This window comes from Saimiri boliviensis, chromosome 3 (genome assembly GCF_048565385.1).
Source record: "Saimiri boliviensis isolate mSaiBol1 chromosome 3, mSaiBol1.pri, whole genome shotgun sequence".
NCBI lineage: Eukaryota > Metazoa > Chordata > Mammalia > Primates > Cebidae > Saimiri > Saimiri boliviensis.
Genome location: NC_133451.1, coordinates 45,926,339 through 45,944,494, shown reverse-complemented (window position 1 = coordinate 45,944,494; position 18,156 = coordinate 45,926,339). Strand labels below are relative to the sequence as shown.

Below are 18,156 nucleotides of genomic sequence, written 5' to 3'. Positions count from 1 at the left end.
CATCAACAAATACTTGAGTTGTCACCCTGTGTGCTGTCTTAAAACAATTTGTGGTAGATACACACATTTCCATGTACTTAACGGTATATTGATTTCAGTGAAAATGGCTCAGAGGTAGAGGCTACAGAGATGTTCTAAAAAACTGAGCAGATCATTGATGTAAATTTAGTTCTATCCAATGAGACCACAGGTTATAAAATGTACCAATGAAAAAAACTCAGTTCTTATAACAACTCTGGGAGGTAGATATACTATCATAATCTCCATTTTATGGGTGGGGACACTGAAAGAAAAGGTTAGATAAAGACTTAAATAGGTTGATTTGGCTGAAGCTGCAAAGTTAGTAGGTGAAAATCAAAACCAGGCAATTTAATTTCAGTCTATGGTTATAACCACTGTGCTACATCACCTTATCTGCATTTAGCAGTGCAGAGTACATTCTCTCATTTACTTACCATGCAAATCTAACATTATTATTTTACATATATTTTTACAACTAGTTTAGAATAAATTATAATGGACTTGGGGTTGAGTTCCAGGGTATATTATTAATCAATATAACCCTCAATCTAACTTCTTCATTCCTCAGTCCCCGAATATGTACAATGAAGGCTTGGTTGAGTGTTATTAAAGATCAAATAATATTATATTAATTGTTTTTAAGTTATGAGAACCCGGGCATCATGCTGCTGATAAATTTACCAAGAATGTTTTTAGGAATATTTAATGTCTTACCTGGACTTTATTCATCTCCAGTTTGTTCTTCTCATTGGCACTCTGGTCTTGTTTGCCAGCTCCCTTTTTCTGAGGGCCCTTCCCAAAGAAGATGTAATTTACAAAGGCATACTCCAGCAGAGCCAGGAACACAAACACAAAGCAACCCATCAGATAAATATCAATCGCTTTGACATAAGGTATCTTTGGCAGGGTCTCCCTGAGGTGGGTGCTGATGGTTGTCATTGTAAGCACTGTTGTGATTCCTGTGAAAGAGAAAGACAATGCTTAGTTGAGGGCACCACTATTGAGTTCCTTTTTCAAGATTGGGAGGGCAGATACCATTTCCTCATTGGTGTCCCTGAGTGATCACAGTAGCATGATAAACCACTGGGCAAAAAGGGCAGATATTTTGAAAGACAAGGCATTAGCCTCCCTCTATAGTCCTGTAGTGAATCATAAAATAGAACGTGTAGTTAATGAAGGGTTGAAAACATCTTTTTTTAATTGCACAAAATAGAAAAGCAGATGGAAAAGCAGATCAAAATCCCGTTGAAATCCTACTGTTGAATGTCTCTCACTTTGTTACGTGGCCACATCTTCTTCCTTTTCATAGCATCTCATTCATTGTGCTCCTAAATCTGTCTTTGTGACACTAATCCCTATAGCAGCTCTTCCAAATTGAAAGCTGGTGACTAGTTTGAGATCTACTTCATTCCATGAATATACAGGATACCCAAGTTCAGTATTGCATTTTAAAATAATTGTCATTCATAGCAGGACATCACCAAAAGAAGAAACATGAGAAGTTGCATAATTTGTGTCAAGTACTTGATATATATATATATTTTACATTTATTCTAGTCTTGTTGCTTCGTTATTTCAAATATTCTCTATTTTCTTGGTTCTAGAACCTAGGATGAATTAGTTCCCTGATGTCAGAAAACAACTTATTAAAAAATTGATCTTGGATTTGTTAAAGAAGTTTAAGACTACAAGCTCACAAAAGGCAGATTTTGTTTTATTTACTTTGTTAAATGTAGCATTCTTAATAGTATAATATTTGTGTGGCTGTATTGTAAATATTTTGTGTTGCTGATGGTGATGATGAAGTTATAATTGTGAAAAGCAAGAGTGAAGGAGAAGTTGGAATCTAGTGTGGATATTTGTGCTGCAATACTAATATTATACATTTGTATGGTGGTGTACAGTTTTAACACTTGCAATTATAAATTATCCTTATATGGCTGTCATAAAAACCTGAAAATGATAGGGAGTGTATATTATTCTCATTATATAACTGGGTAAACAAATTCTGAGATTACTTATTTTGTTTTAGGTTATCCAGCTAGGGTCAAAAAAGCACGGTGATGTTCCACAATAGCATTTAAAATAAGCAACGAGATGAAAAGGCAAAATCTAAAATTGGATAGCAACTCTTAAAAATAAAGTCAGAAAGTGTGAAATGGATAGTAAAGACAAAGGTAAACTTCCAAAGGGAATGGAAGGTAGCAAACTCAAACGAGGGAAGAAATAGTTTTGCATTCATTTGCCAATCGGATTATTCTAGATGTATATTCCCAGTTTTGACTATTCAACTTTTAGAAGAGCAGATAAAGTAGGAGGTCAGGACTACCATACAAAAAATTAAAGTGGTTCAGATCAGTAATAAATTCTACTGTGCGGGACTGACATAAAATGACATAATGAGTGATCTTTCTTACCTCTTTGAAAAAAACCTTTAAATTTCACCTAATATAACTTTAGCTAATGTGCTTCACAGAAATGAATGAGTCACTTACAAAATCACCAATTGCATTTCTTTTTCTACTCCTTGTTTTACATTTTTAAGCAAAAAGTGTTAGTAAATGAATGCCATTTTAAATTACATGTGTTTTAAAATATCTCAGGCTTTACAGTCCAAAGAATAGCTTAAACAAGCACCTTTATATGCTGACATCTTTAATATCTCCAATCAAAATAGTGTTAGCTTTGAGGATAGAAGAGTAAAGAGAACCACAATTCATAAACTTACTAATTATTATTCTCTGTTGTGGACATCATCCACTGTTTTTTCTTAAGTGTAGCATATAGACATAACAACATTCATGTTCAAGTAATATGTGCAGATACATATGTATGATGCTATTATTTGTTTGCTTTATTTAATCTTAGACTGTTCAAAGATTGATAAGGGGCTGAAAACACATTCTAACCTTCCAAGGAATCCTTAAAGTCTCAAATATAGCCTTTCCGCTTTCAGCAATTACTTAACGATGGCAGGATTAGTTCTAAATTTTGTTCCCCCAAGAAGGAAATCATTTTTATTCTGTCTTGATCATAGATTATGAATATAGCTGATGAATTGTCTGTGCCTTATTCAAGTGTAATAAGCTCCATTTAAAGGAGACTCAGTTTGATACAATTTAATTTTAGTTAGTATTTAAAGGATAGTATTTATCAGCAACTGACAGCTTGTTATTAGTCACAAGGTTTAGCATTCCCTAAATTCATTTGAAAATAGTGCATTGTATATGTTCTTCACTTTTAAAAGCACGGATTAAAGGGAGACTCATCCCAAAGTTAGCAAAAATTAGTGTATTGAGAATTTAAAAATTTATTCCATGAGACACTTAAGTAGTGCTAGACATATTCCAAGATTTTTGTTTGTTTTGGTAAGTTGCTAAAAAGACAGTACATTATAGAATAGTCATTGTAGGTATGCGTACACTTAGATGTTTTATATTCAGAGACTCTTACGGTAATCTAATTCTTTGGCTTGCTGTAAGAGAGCCCTTGCTTATAATTCCTGATATTGGTTATTTGTTTGAAAGTAAAACCTGTTAGCTCTCTGCAGTGCTCCAAATAGATTACCTAGTGCCACTCTGGCTGCAGATGCATCATAGTTGATCCAAAAAGACACCCAGGACAGAATTGTAATCAGTGTAGAAGGCATGTAGGTTTGCAAAATGAAGTAACCAATGTTTCTCTTTAGGCGAAAACTTAGTGACAGTCGTGGATATGCTCCTGAGTTGAAAAACAAAAGACAAGTAATCAGACCATCATTTGGTTGGAATCGCCTTCTTCCTTTCACAGCAACCCTAGTCCATTTTGGGGGAAACATCCTCACCTGTTGTGAACTCCACCTTCTTAGACACCATCTTGTAGTCAACAATAGAAAACTGAGGAAGCTCAATTTTATTAACACCAGTTACTGCCCCCTCTCCTCCATTCCAGTAAAACTCAATGTCATCAGTGGTATAGCCATCTGAAACCAAGAAACACAGCATGGTTAAATACAGTTCAGGAAATCATTTTGAAGACCACCTGGGAGCTAGAGGAAAAATTCCCAGCAAAAGAGTGGTAAGGTGGCATTGCTTTAAATTAGGGTGGTATGCAGGTCTCACGTGGAGTGCTATTTTGATGATTTGGTAGTAGCTGCATTGAGAAAATGGATGCGTCTGGCTTTAGCGGACATAAGCTCTGGTTCATTTAGTGATATCTGATGTTGCTGCTGCAAATTTATTCTTTTGGTATCTACTAATGTGGATTCCTTGGCTAAATTGGAGGATGGCTGAATTCTAGGTGCCTGGACATGGCTTTGGCTATGTGCTATTTAACAACAACAATAACACAACAAGTAATAATAATCGGGCACATACTTGTTAAGAGGATAACAGAAAGTGTAAAGAAATAAAGTGTAATGAAAGATCAAGTTTATATATAGTCATTACATGATTAAGACATTAAAAAAATCTCTTTCTTTTAGAAAATTTGTCAAGCTTCTATTCATATCCTTTGATTATAGCTAATATTATTATAGCTAATATATGGGTAAAAGTCTTAGGACTATATAAATTCTTGATAATGCTTTTTATATCTTTACATTTATGAGAATGAGCTTTAGTTAATTTAGGGGAGTGTTTAGGGAACTGTAGATTGTAATAGAAGGCTCTGGCGTCAGGTCTTGAGTATGAGGGCCCTGTGTTGATGGCCTAATCTCTTCCTCTTTCCACTCTGCTCCTACCTGGCAGTGGTCTAGCTGGTGGTCTTATCATTATGTATAAGAGTAACTTGCATAAAAGGAATGCACGGATATATTTAAAAATCTAAAAATAATTTAAGACATATTTTCATATCATATTTTTTCTTTCTACAAGCTACAGACAAAGATCTTTCCAAATTCGTTTTCTATTTATGTTCACCTCAAATAAAAATGCATAAAATCTTTTTTCCATTAGAATTGCTAGGGCTAGTGTTTCAAAGGTAACTGTATAAAGCTCTTTGTAGTGGACATCATGCTGACCTACTTCTGATTAAAGCCAGTCATGCCTTTTCAAGAGATAAAAGGTAATATATTTGATATTTAGAAGTTTAATGCCAGGTGCCAAAGGGTCAACTTGTCCTTGCAAGAATGTAAGACATTTTAAGCTATTCTTCCTCACTCCCCTCCCCACTTTTAAAAAGGAAAACAAAGCTGTCTTAACTTTACTGCTTTAAACTTTTTTAACTTTTCTTCGGAAAGTTCTATTTTGAATTCTTATTCCTGAACTCATTAAACTCACAACTGTTTTATATTTGTTACCATTTGCCGCTCTATGAGGTTATTGTTTATTGTAATATGCTTCAGTTTATTTTATTTCTCTTTCAATCATCTCCTTCTAGGTCTAGGAACTTGCCCTCTTTCCAAAGGGCAATCTTCCATATCCAGTAAGCCTTTCTGCAATGACCCAAGTGTAGACACAGAAATAGAAGAGAATTACTTCCAGATATAATCACCAGTGTCTGAAAGATGGATGCTTTCTTTTCTATTGGACTTAGAATAAACTACATGGAACTAATTGACATATTGGGGATTTAAACCAAGTTTGGGTGTGATTCTGTAATATTGATTCTAAACATCTCTGAGAAATTGATAAAAACCTGTCAATAAAATCCACAGAAAAATATAGATAGATAGACAGATTGATTGATTGATTGATAGATAGAAATCAGTGACAATTTCAGGAGATCATGGATCCCATTCATGGATTCTAGAATACTAGAATATGAAACTCCTTTTTCTAAGTTGAAATGGTTAGTGGCAATATGACAGCTAAGGTTCAACCAAGATTCCTCCTTTCCAATTTCAATTCAACCAATTTCAATTCTCCTAAGCCCAGCAGGAAGTAGTATCTGGGGAATTTGAGTTCTCTGCCCTGTCTGGATGCAGTGGACAATGGCATCATGGGATTTTTCCCCCTTAGCTGCTGCAGAGAACCTAGGGACTGGTAGCATGGAGTCCTTGGGTGGGAATTAGAACAGTGGGATCAAAGAATATAGCTGGGTGCAGGGGCTCTTGAGCCTACTAAAGAAGGAAGCGTGTTAGCACCTGTGTGACTGGAGGAACTTCTGTCATTTCGGTGCTTTAAGGGGATGTGGGAAAGTTAAAAAGGTGGGCTGGAAAATCACCATAGCGTTTTCCATAGATGTTGTGCTAATTTACACTCCCACCAACAGAGCATAAACGTTTTCTTTCCACAACTTCTATTGTTTTTTGACTTTTTAAAAATACAATTCGATTTAGCAATCCCACTACTGGGTATCTACTAAAAGGAAAAGAAGTCACTATATAAGAAAGACTGCATGCATACGTTTATCACAACACAATTTACAATTGCAAATATATGGAGCCAACCTAAGTGTCCACCAACTGATGAGTGTATAAGAAAAATGTGGCATATATACACTGTGGAATACTGCTCAGCCATAAACAAGAACAAAATAATGTCTTTTGCTGCAACTTGGATGGAACTGGAGGCCGTTATCCTATATGAAGTAACTCAGGAGCAGAAAACCAAAAATTGCATGTTCTCATTTCTAAGTGAGAGCTAAGCTATGGGTAGGCAAAGGCATAGAGAGTGGTATAAGGAATGTTGGAGACTCCAAAGTGGGAGGCTGGGAGGGGGGTAAGGGATTAAAAACATCACTATTTGGGTAATGGATACACCAATAACCCAGACTTCACCACTACATAATTCATCCATGTAAATAAACACCCATATATCTATTGAAAATAAAAAGAGAAGAAAAGGAAGGTTGGATAACTGAAAGAGAAAGAAAGAGAGAAAGAGAGAGAGAGAGAGAAAGAGAGAGAAAGGGGGGGGAGAGAGAGAGAGAGAGAAAGAAAGGGAGAGAGAGAGAGGGAGGGGAGAGAGAGAGCGAGAGAGAGCGAGAGAGAGCGAGAGAGAGCGAGAGAGAGAGAGAGAGAGAGACTACCTCCTGGTGCATCAGCAGGGGGTGACAACTTCTGCCTGGAGCTCACCATGCTTTCCATCTAGAACTTTGTTTTCTTTAAGGTGACCTTACCTTTGGGGCCCAAACCCCAAAGAATATACAAGAAAAAATAACAATACATGCAAGGAACCCACTAGCCTCTGAGAAGGAAAACAAGCAGAACAACTAGATTAAGTGTCATCTAGTGAAAAGAACTGGGGAGGAAGCAAATAATAGCTTGAACTCTTCATTCCTCACTCTTGGTAAAAATATAGGAACACTTACAGATATCTAATTAGACCACAAACAACTTTTTATTCTAAAACTCATTTTTTTTTACTTTTTAAAAATGTTTTTTATAGCACTTTATTATTATCCATAATTATCTTACATATCTATTTGCATATCTATTTTCTTTTATATTAAGTTCTGGGGTTAATATACAAACTGTCTCAGATAAATTGAAGAGAAAACGGCCACAGATGAGGCCAAAATTTGTGGCTTGGAAGGCAATTTTATAGATATTTGGAAAGCATGAAGAAACCATAAAAGCTCTGAAGGACTAATCTAGGAGATCTAATACATAAATAGTAGGCATTTCTGAAAGAAGGAAGTTATATAGAGGAGGAGCCATAATAAACAACAAAAAAACACAAATTCCCCAGAACTTACTAAAGAAGTCATTTTGCAGATTGGCAAGCTCATTGTATCAGGTCATCCCAATATCATTCCTAAACTCCAAGTGTGTAATAACAGTCTTACAATCTTCCAGACAGAAAGTACAAGGTGTTTTCAAAGGAAAAAGTATTGAACTTCTCATACACAATGTGGAAAGAAAAGATTATAGAATGACATCCACAGAACATCTAGAATATAGGCATAAAGGACAGCAACTCTGAGACCCAAAAGTACCACTTGCTGCCAAAATACCACTTCTTTCAAGAGAAGATATATAAAGATTCAGAGGAAATACCATCTAAATACCTGCTTGAGGAAACTCTTCTACAGAAGACTCTAATCAAACAGATGAATCAGGACAGATAAGGAAATCCACCTTAGAAACAGAAGAACTGTAAAGAATCATGACTACTTTACTCAATTACATGCAAATCAATTTGAAAATGTGGATGAAATGGATAATTTTCTCAGAAGAAAGCATTTTTAAAGCCCAAATCAGGAGGCGCAGAAAATCAAAACAGCTTGATTTCATCCCTACAAACAAATACTTAAGAACTGATAATTCTATTGCTACTTAAACAGTTTCAAAGCATAGGCTAAGAATGAAAATTTCTAAAGTATTTTCATAAAGTAAGCAGAACATATTAGCAAATAAAATCCAGCAGTACTTGAAATAATAAAGTATAGTCAATATGGTTTATTCTAAGTTTCAAATTAGAAAATCGAGTGAATATACTTAATTATAATAACAAATCTAAGGAGAAAGAAACCCATGTGTTTATTTATACAGATACCAAAATGGCATTTGCTAACTTTCAACACCAGTTCTATCTTTTAATAAAGCAATATTATTCAATAAATATGAGAAGGTATTTCTTTAACATGGTAAGATATATCTTTCTTGGTCCCAATGCCAGCATCATGTTTAGTGTGGAAACAGAAAAAACATTCCTGCGAAAGGTAAGAAGAAGATGAGAGTGTCTACTACCATTGTTATTATTTAACATTGTTCTGAAAATACTAACCAAGACATTAGACAACAGAAAGAAAGTTGAGGTACAGAGTTGGAAAGCTGCTGGTTAAACTATCAGGATTTGCAAATTAGGCAATTGCGTATTCAGTACACTCCAAAGAATTAACTGAAGAACTATTACAAACAGTAAGAATTTGGTAGGGTAATGGGGTATAAATTGCTATACAGAAATCGATAACTTTAATATGTAAAACAATATCTTATAACATGTAATAGATGAAAAGGCCCACTTAATAATAGAGACAAAGTTATCCAGTAATTAAACTTGGTCAGAAATATGCAAAACACATATGAAGCAACATTTAAAATACATTTTGGAGGACACAAAAGAAGCCTTGAACAAATAAAAGGCATAGCATATTTTTGAATAGGAAAACTCAACAACCTAAGTTTCACAATTTAATGTGATTGCCTCATAATATGGATAGGATTTTTGTTTTGGGAACTAGACTAAATGACTTGAAAGCTAAAATAAACAAACCCAAGAAAACGCTAAAAAATAGTAGAAATAAGCCAGGTGTGGTGGGTTATGCCTGTAATCCTGGCACTTTGGGAGGTTGAGATGGGCGGATCACTTGAGATCAGGAGTTCAAAATCAGCCTGGCCAACATGGTGAGACCCCTTCTCAACTAAAGATACAAAAAATTAGCTGTGCACGTGGCAGGCCTTTGTAATCCCAGCTACTTAGGAGGCTGAGGGAAGAGAATCGCTTGAACCTGGGAGGCAGAGATTGCAGTAAGCCCAGATTGCATCACTACACTCCAGCCTGGGCAACAGAGTGAGACTCTGTGCCCACACCCCCAAAATAGTAGAAAAAAGGGGCAACTAGCCCTACCAGGTAGAAAACATTATACAATCTCATTAATTGCAAGAGTGTGATCCCAGTGCCAGAAATGAAAGAAAGACCAATGGATCACAGTAGAAAATTCAGTAGTAGTGCCAAATACATAGGAAAATTTACAATATAATAAAAGTGGTACCTCAAATAATTGAGAAAAAGATAGTTTAAGAAATCATGCTGGCCAAGGAATTACTTGAAAAATCAGTTTGGACCCCTGTTTCATGCCATAAACTATTGTAAATCTCAAATAAATTATAGATCTATCTAGAAAATATAACTATAATGCTTATAATGCAAAAAAAAATGGAAGAATTCTTTTGTACTACTGTCATGGATGAGGGCTTCCTAACTGTAACAAATAATTCATAAGTCATAAAAAAATCAACACATTCAGCTACATTAAAAAAGTGTGGCAACAAAAATCTATAAACAGAATCAAAAGTAAGTAAGAGACAAAAATAATTGCAGTTCATAGTAAGGGTTGTTATTAATATATAAAATCTATAAACAGAATCAAAAGTAAGTAAGAGACAAAAATAACTGCAGTTCATAATAAGGGTTGTTATTAATATATAAAAAGCTTCTACAAACAACAAAAAAGAAAATGACAAATAAACCTAATAAGAATATAGTAAAAGGATATGAATGGAGAGTTTGTTGAAAAAGTAAAATTGCCCTAACTCAATTATAATCAGAGAAATGGAAATTAAAATTAAAACTCTATCAAGATACCCCTTTTTATCTTATAACTTGGAAAAAATCCACAAAGCAATAACATATTTTGCTGAGCATGTGGGGATGCAGCTACTCTCATGTTGCTGATGAGGATATAATTTGTTATAACCCAAATGGAATGCAGTTTGTTTCAGCTATCAAAAGTATAAATGCATACATCCTTTCACTAAGCAACTCCTATTTTAAGAAATCATGGCTGTGGAATTACTGGAAAAAGTAGTTTGGACCACTCTTTCATGCCATGAACATTGTAAATCTTAAACTGTAGATCTATCTAGAAAATATAACTATAAACATTTCTAGAAATTAACAAAGTAAATTTCTGCAAAGTTCCTTCTAGAAATTTGTTTTATAGACTGAATTGCACAATTGTGAAGAATTTGTATACAGGATTATTTATTAAAATACTGTTGTAATATCAAAATATTTGAAACAACATAAATGTCCCCTGAGATAGTTTGGCTCTATGTCCCCACCCAAATCTCATCTTGAATTATACTCTCATAATTCCTTCATGTTGTGGAAAGGACCCAGTGGGAGATAATTGAATAGGGTGGTTTCCCCCATACTGTTCTTTTGATAGTGAATAAGTCTCATGAGATCTGATGGTTTAATAAGGGGAAACTCATTTCTCTTGGCTCTCATTCTCTCTAACTTTGCCTCCTGCCATCTATGTAAGATGTGACTTGTTCCTCCTTGCCTTTCGCCATGGTGGTGAAGCTTTCCTGGCCATGTGGAACTGAGAGTCCAGTTAAACCTCTTTCTTTAGTAAATTTCCTGGTATTGGGTATGTCTTTATCAGTAGCATGAAAATGGACTAATATATCCTTTAATAGAAGAGTGGTTAAATAAATTATAAATTATAGCACATCAATGCACTATTATAATGCCATAAAGAAGAACAAGGAAGTTCTTACATACAATATTAAAAACCTCTTAAATATTTGTTTTTAATTAAAAAAAGTCAAAGCTCAGAACAGTAATTTTGCAACATGCTAATATGTGAGAAAAAATATGGGAAAAACAAAAACATATTTACATATACTTGTATGACTACAAGAAAGTCTGGAGAGACAGACAGCAACGTAATAACAATTTCCTTTGTGGTGGCGGGGGGCACTAGGAAGATGGATGATAAGGATGAAAGGGAAATTTTCATGTTAAACTTTTAATATATTTTGAATTTTAAATCATGTGAGTAAATTAACAAAAAATTAAATTACAAAGAAGGAAATCCTAGCATCCTATGTATTTTCTACATGTGGGCAATGAGATTTCAAATACACACCTCCAGAAGATCTAGAAAGGAGTTTATTAAGAAAAAAAAAATTATAAGCAGGGAGTGGTATGATTTGACTCTGTGTCTCCACCCAAATCTCATCTCTAATTGTAATCCCCACATGTGGGAGGAGGGGCGTGGTGGGAGGTGATTGGGTCACGGGAGTGGATTTTTCCCTTGCTATTCTCCTGTTAGTGAGTTTAAATGGGATCTGATGTTTTAAAGGTATATGTGGGACACTTCCCCCTTTGCGCTCTCTCTTGCTTTCTCCTGCTGCACCATGGTCAGATGTGTTTGCTTACCCTTCACCTTCTACCATGATTGTTAAGTTTCCTGAGGCCTCCCAGCCTCTGTATAGCCTATGGAACTGTGAGTCAATTAAACCTCTTTTCTTCATAAATTATCTAGTCTCAGGTAGTTCTTTATAGCAGTGTGAGAACAAACTAATACAGGGAGGTAATGGATCACCAATTATTTCCCATATTCTCATTATCCCATGGCTTAGGCTCATCAGGTAGCCTGGGTACACTGTGGCCCATATTCTAGTAGAAAGGAATCCTGCCTTGCAACGTGCACATTTTACATTTTTTTTTTTTTGGAGACGGAGTTTCGCTCTTGTTACTCAGGCTGGAGTGCAATGGCATGATCTCGGGTCACCGCAACCTCCGCCTCCTGGGTTCAGGCAATTCTCCTGCCTCAGCCTCCTGAGTAGCTGGGATTACAGGCACGTGCCACCATACCCAGCTAATTTTTTGTATTTTTAGTAGAGACGGGGTTTCACCATGTTGACCAGGATGGTCTCGATCTCTTGCCCTCGTGATCCACCCGCCTCGGCCTCCCAAAGTGCTGGGATTACAGGCTTGAGCCACCGCGCCCGGCTACATTTTACATTTTTATTGTGTAGGGTAACCTTAGGAACTCAGCGGCTTGGACCAGCTTCTGTGTCTGTCAAGTTAACTCAGATCTGCTGAGTCTGCTCACTTCCAGGGAGGAGGAAATGAGCTGCCAGCACCACCCACACCTGTCTCTCCTCAGAGACATAAAATTGCTTTTCTATCAAGTAACACAAAAATCAGATAAGTTAAAGAATTCATGATGCCCATGAGATAAAAACAAACCAATTGGCTTGGAAGAAGGGGAATTGCTGATGCCAAGACTGAGAGACATTTCTCCCATGGACTTTTTTTTTTTTTTTTTTTTTTAATGTGATGAAAAATGCCTCAGCAAAATCCATTCAGGAAGATGGCATGAAGGGTGAATTTTTTCAGCAAGATAGATGGAATCAAAATAAGTGCAATTCAGTTTTTAAAAATCCTTTAAGGAGCCAAGACAATACAGTCAACTTAAAGCTCTCTTCTTGTCTGACTCATCTAGGCATGGATTTTAGTAGTGTATCTAATATCCTTTGCTCACCTTTATATGGGGCTGGGGTGGTCTTTCATTTGGTCAGGTTCTCGTTAAATGTCTCACATTTCACAATTAAATAACCTATTCCGAGCTAGATTACACATGGTTTTGCTTTGAGTTAGCAACATAGAATAATTATACTGAATATCTGTTAAGGAGGGAGTTGTAAACCAGTATCCCCAGTATCTAGAGACTCTGTGGAGAGAAATACTATTTATAGATAAAGCCTGAATAGGAACCTTTGCTTTTGTTCCAATTAAAGGCTGGATTTGCCTACAGCTTTTGACTTCATTATGCCTGTCATTAGTTTGTGATCCTGGGTGACCCATTTTCAGGAAGGCAGTAAAAACCAGGGCTGATAGAATACAGTTTTCACGTTAGCTTCAGACTTGCCCATCAATGATGCTGGTGTGCTTACTTTCCTTTCCTGAGTGCTCTAACATGAGGTTTGTGCTGACTCTTCTCTGCCACAGACAACTTCTCTGGATTCAGTCTCTTATCTTTCTAAATATTCATCAGGATCCCTGATGAAGCACAGAACAATACTTCATTCTTAGGGATGGCATCAAACATACCTAATTCTCTAAACTGGAAAGCAAATCAATGGAAAATATATTAGACATTGCAATACACCTATTTGTAGTGCCTACTATGTATCAAACACTATCCCAGGCATGAAGGATATATAGGTGGTTAGACGTGGCCTTACTTTTCAGAATCTCATGGTCCAATGGCAGTCTGAGCAAACTATTGATCTAAGGGAGCAAGCTTCTCAGAGGATTTGGCCAGATGCATAGAGCAGGCCTGACTGGCAGAAGGAGTAACATGTAGGGTAAATACTATATAAAGGGAATGACATAAAGGTTGGATAATGTCAATGAGAAATAGTAATTTAATTCATGAAATTTACCCAATAAGCAACTCAATTTTAGCAAGAAAACAAACTTTGGCAAAGTTGAAGCCATACAAACACCACAAAATCCTCAATAATTTCAGTATGCAAAGGAAAATCTGGGCCAAGAAGAGTAAAGTAATTAGGTAGCCATGATTGAGTGTAGGGAGAGCTGTAGGTAGACTCCTACGGCCCACTAATCACAGATTTTCCTGCTCTGAATTGACTTTTACAAACTCTACTATACACATGCCTCGAAGAAAGTGCAGAGCCATGTTGAACTTTACCTAGCTTATCTGTCTTTCCCCCACTAGGCTCTGAGCTTCTTGAGGTCAAGGACTGATTCTCATCATTTCTGCTTGCAGTCGAAAGACTGAAGTAGTAGATTCTAGGCTGAGCCACTAGCAGTGACTCCCAGAACCACAGTGTTGGCCCTTCAAAGGGACTGATCATCACAATCAGAAAGCTGGTAATCAGGTAGCTACAGCAACCACATTGACTTCAGGACCACAGAAAGCTAAAACTAGAATTCTTGGTTCCAGAGCCATCTATGAGGTATGATTTTGCACAGAAAAAATGGATGCTTCAAACACGCCCTCTGACATGACTTGACTCTTTCTATCCGGGAAACTAAATTATAGCTACAACTTCAGTTTCAAGAGAATCTGGGAAATGCAATTAGCTTTCTCAAAAGAGGTTAGCATACATGCTAAACTATCTAGATATCTGCAACAGACACTGGATTGATATACCTTCTTTCTCTTCTAGAGAAGAGCTATTTGGTCCAGTATTGTGACTGCCAGAGCTTTTCATTAAAACCTCTATTGTAACCCATGCCAGTCATTCACCTGATATTTCTATGTTGCATAGCCCACTTTCTGTGCTCTACTCTGTGCTGCTGGGGCTGGGCTTTCTCCCTCTCTGGCTTCATGTTAGATGCTTCCCCTAGGAAGAACTAGCTGAATATTAGAAGATGGAAGGGAGAAAGAACCTTCCTGCTCCTGGCTCTTGCAGTGTGGTAGTGCCTCAGTTTCTGGCAACTGCTGCCAGGGCAATTGAAGAAGAAGTCACCTCTCTTTTGGCACTGCCACAAAAAACTAGGGCAATGTCTCTCATAGGATCACATCTGATTCAAACTTGTGCTCTACTGCAGGACTGTTAGCAGCTTCTGATGTCTTCCTTCTTTAGCACTCTTCTCCCTTCTGCTTTTTTAGCCCTTCCAACCTTTGTAACAAAGTCTCGGTTAAATTTCATTTTTAACAAACCTTGAGTGATTTCAGCTTTCCAGATAGGATCCAGTCAGTTATACAGTACTGAACATATGATGCAGAATATTTTGACTGTTTCTAAAACTTTGTGTTTTTCTCTACTCTGTCTTCTTTATTACTCATTATAAGCTCTTTGAAAAAAAGGGCCTTCTTTTATTCATTAAAAAAATCCCTGATGCCTAGAACGGATTCTGTTTATAGTAAAGGTTCAATACATATTTTTGAATAAATAAGTTAACACTGTCTGCTGCTTAGAGTTTTGAGTTTATGGTCCCAAACTGATAACCTGACAGAGGGACCTATCTGGTACATTCTTGAGCCCAATTCCCTGATGAAGACAATTCTTTTCACAGGGGCGTTATAGGTAAGTCTGAACACCAAAGAAATGGAAAAAGCTGCATATTAATTTTAGGCTTACTGAGTTAACTAAGGTGACAGAAGTGAGGGATTACAACCTCAAACTGTTCTTTGAATTATAAGATCCTAGGTGAGAAACATGTGAGCACCAGTTAGTTGAGTGTCAATGATGGTTTGCTGTTTGGGGTTGAGGTGGGGAGAAGGGTGAGTCACGACAGCAGGTCACATCATCTCCCATTTCTGAAGAGCAGCAGAGCATGTCAATACTACAGAAAATGAAAAAGCTGGACTATGACTACTGATCAATGCAAATTTTAATAGTATTCAACAATTTATACAGTCAGTGGTCTGGGTCTTTATTTCCAAGCTCGCATGTGCTTTGTTTAACTAAAACCAATTAGGGTTAGTGTTCAAGGAACTGAGATAATTACAGATGATTTGGGGCATGAGGGGAAAGAATGCCTACTTCTTCTCATTTCTTTTCTTCGAGATGGAGTCTTGCTGTCTCCCAGGCTGGAGTGCAGTGGCATGATCTCGGCTCACTGCAACCTCTGTCTCCCAGGTTCAAGTGATTCTCCAGCCTCAGTCTCCTGAGTAGCTGGGATTACAGGAACGTGCCATCATGCCTGGGCAATTTTTGTATTCTTAATAGAGACGGGGTTTCACCATGTTGGCCAGGCTGGTCTCAAACTCCTGACCTCGTGATCTGCCCTCCTCAGCCTCCCAAAGTGCTGGGATTAAAGGCATGAGCCACTGCGCCAGGCCCGCTTATTCCTTTTCAAGTAGAAGCTTGAGTTCTCATGGGAGCAATAATGGCAGTTATATATAAAGGAAAGAATACTGGCCTTGAAATACACTATTATTCAAAGGTTATACAAGAACATTTTGCCACAGAGAGAGCACATCAGTTTGCTCACACCTAAACAACCTATTTTACCAAAGGTTTTCCTTTATGAACCAGTGACTTCACACTGCGTCTCAGAGCTGAACGCTTGGATACTTAGGATGTTGTTTCCTAGCAACAATGACTATACAGAAGCTCTTGAAATTTCCTTTCAGCCCCTGGGGACTTCTTAGTGGTGCAGAAAGTACAGATAAAATTAAGCTGATATCAATGGATAAAGAAGCATGGAGCTAGTACAAATGTAGAAGTACCTGGGATGTTAGTGTTCTTCTTTGGTACTTGAAACACTCTATTTTGGATGCATTTTCTAATTTGGAAATAAAAATTACTCCCCACTTAACAGAGCTAGGGGGATGGTCTGGTCTTGTACTTAAATGTGTTTCAGATAATACAGACAGATATTTAAGCTTCTAATCCACGGAGGGGCAGAAGTAAGTTCATGTCCTGTTGTGGAGCAGACGTAATCCAATCTCAGATTTCATGGTGTGGAAATTGATTGGCTTAGGCCAATCATTAAAATATCATTCTCTTTGCTAGGGTGATTGGCTCAGGGTTAGGCAACAATCCAGGTCTAAAACAATTATCCCATAGCAGTCCCCTGGCCAAATTAGTTGCTTGGCAATGGGCATGTGATCCAAGTTGATCCAGTCCCAAAGAAACCTAGGACTTTTCTTCAATAGTTGGAAGAAAGACAATTTTTTTTTCTCTTCTAGCTGTTTGCAAACAAGATGCTGACTGGAGAGTGCCTGGTCCTTACAGGAGCCATTATTTCCTTCCTGTTTATATCACCTAATTAAAGTGTCCTAATCACACTCAAAATCAGCATTTCACCTGTTGTTAGAACATGACCTGCTGAAATAAGCATAGTGGTCTGCCACTTCCTAATTCCTCTGACTCTTCTCACGTGAGAGGAGACATATTAGGAATTTATCAATAGCTTTGCTGTTGTAGCAGTGTAGATGTTGGGGATATTTGGAATTGTGCATCTTAGCCTCAGATAAGACAATCAGCTGGGTTCAATTTTTCCAGTGGCTCCAGATCTGCTGTAACAATTATTCAACTGGGGTCTGTTGGGGGGGTGGGCAAGGGACGGACAACTGGGGTGGGGGTGGGGAGGTTGGAGAGGGATAACATGGGGAGAAATGCCAGATGTAGATGATGGGGGGATGGAGGCAGCAAACCATATTGCCCTGTGTGTACCTATACAACAATCCTGCATGATCTGCACATGCGCCCCAGAACCTAAAGTACAATTTTTAAAAAAAAGAATAGAAAAAAAAATGCCAAAAGACTACTTTGGGTTCCTTTCCCATGAAACTTTGTATCTCCATGACACCCCAAGAAGCAGCAAATACTATGGAAACTAATTTTTAAAACATTCTCACAGTTAAAAGTAAAATGCAAAAACCCACTTAATGTTTCTGACAACCCACTGTTTGGCCATCCACTGCTTACAGAGAGCCATGTCACTCTTTTCTCAGTCTACTCAGTAGTTAATTAGTTTTTTAGATAATTGTGAGAAAACATTTTAAATGCTCCATTTGCAAGAAATGATAAACCTAAGTACTGGCAGCCAGCCTGCTAACGTTAACAAACCTCATGGCTCATGCACTTAGAAGGTCACAATAAGCGAACAGAACATAGAGGAGGGTTCAGCCCATTAGAAGGAGGAAAGTTGCATTATTGGGAAATCAAAACTTAAGTGGAGAAGGGGATGGGGGATAACCTTATAAGGGGGATAATGAAACTTACGTGACATTCAGGAATATTGTAACCCCACTATACTGAACCAA

General features: G+C 37.1%; 1 protein-coding gene across 1 annotated transcript in view; it reads right to left on the bottom strand.

The window, feature by feature from the left end:
- The window catches only part of GABRB1 (gamma-aminobutyric acid type A receptor subunit beta1), a 416,562-nt gene that overhangs the window by 24,407 nt on the left and 373,999 nt on the right, over nt 1-18,156 (bottom strand). The window contains exons 6-8 of the mRNA XM_003933650.4: nt 3,845-3,982; nt 3,589-3,741; nt 736-980 (exon numbers count right to left, since the gene is read on the bottom strand). Coding sequence (XP_003933699.1) covers nt 736-980; nt 3,589-3,741; nt 3,845-3,982 — 536 coding nt within the window. The remainder of the gene's footprint in view (nt 1-735; nt 981-3,588; nt 3,742-3,844; nt 3,983-18,156) is intronic.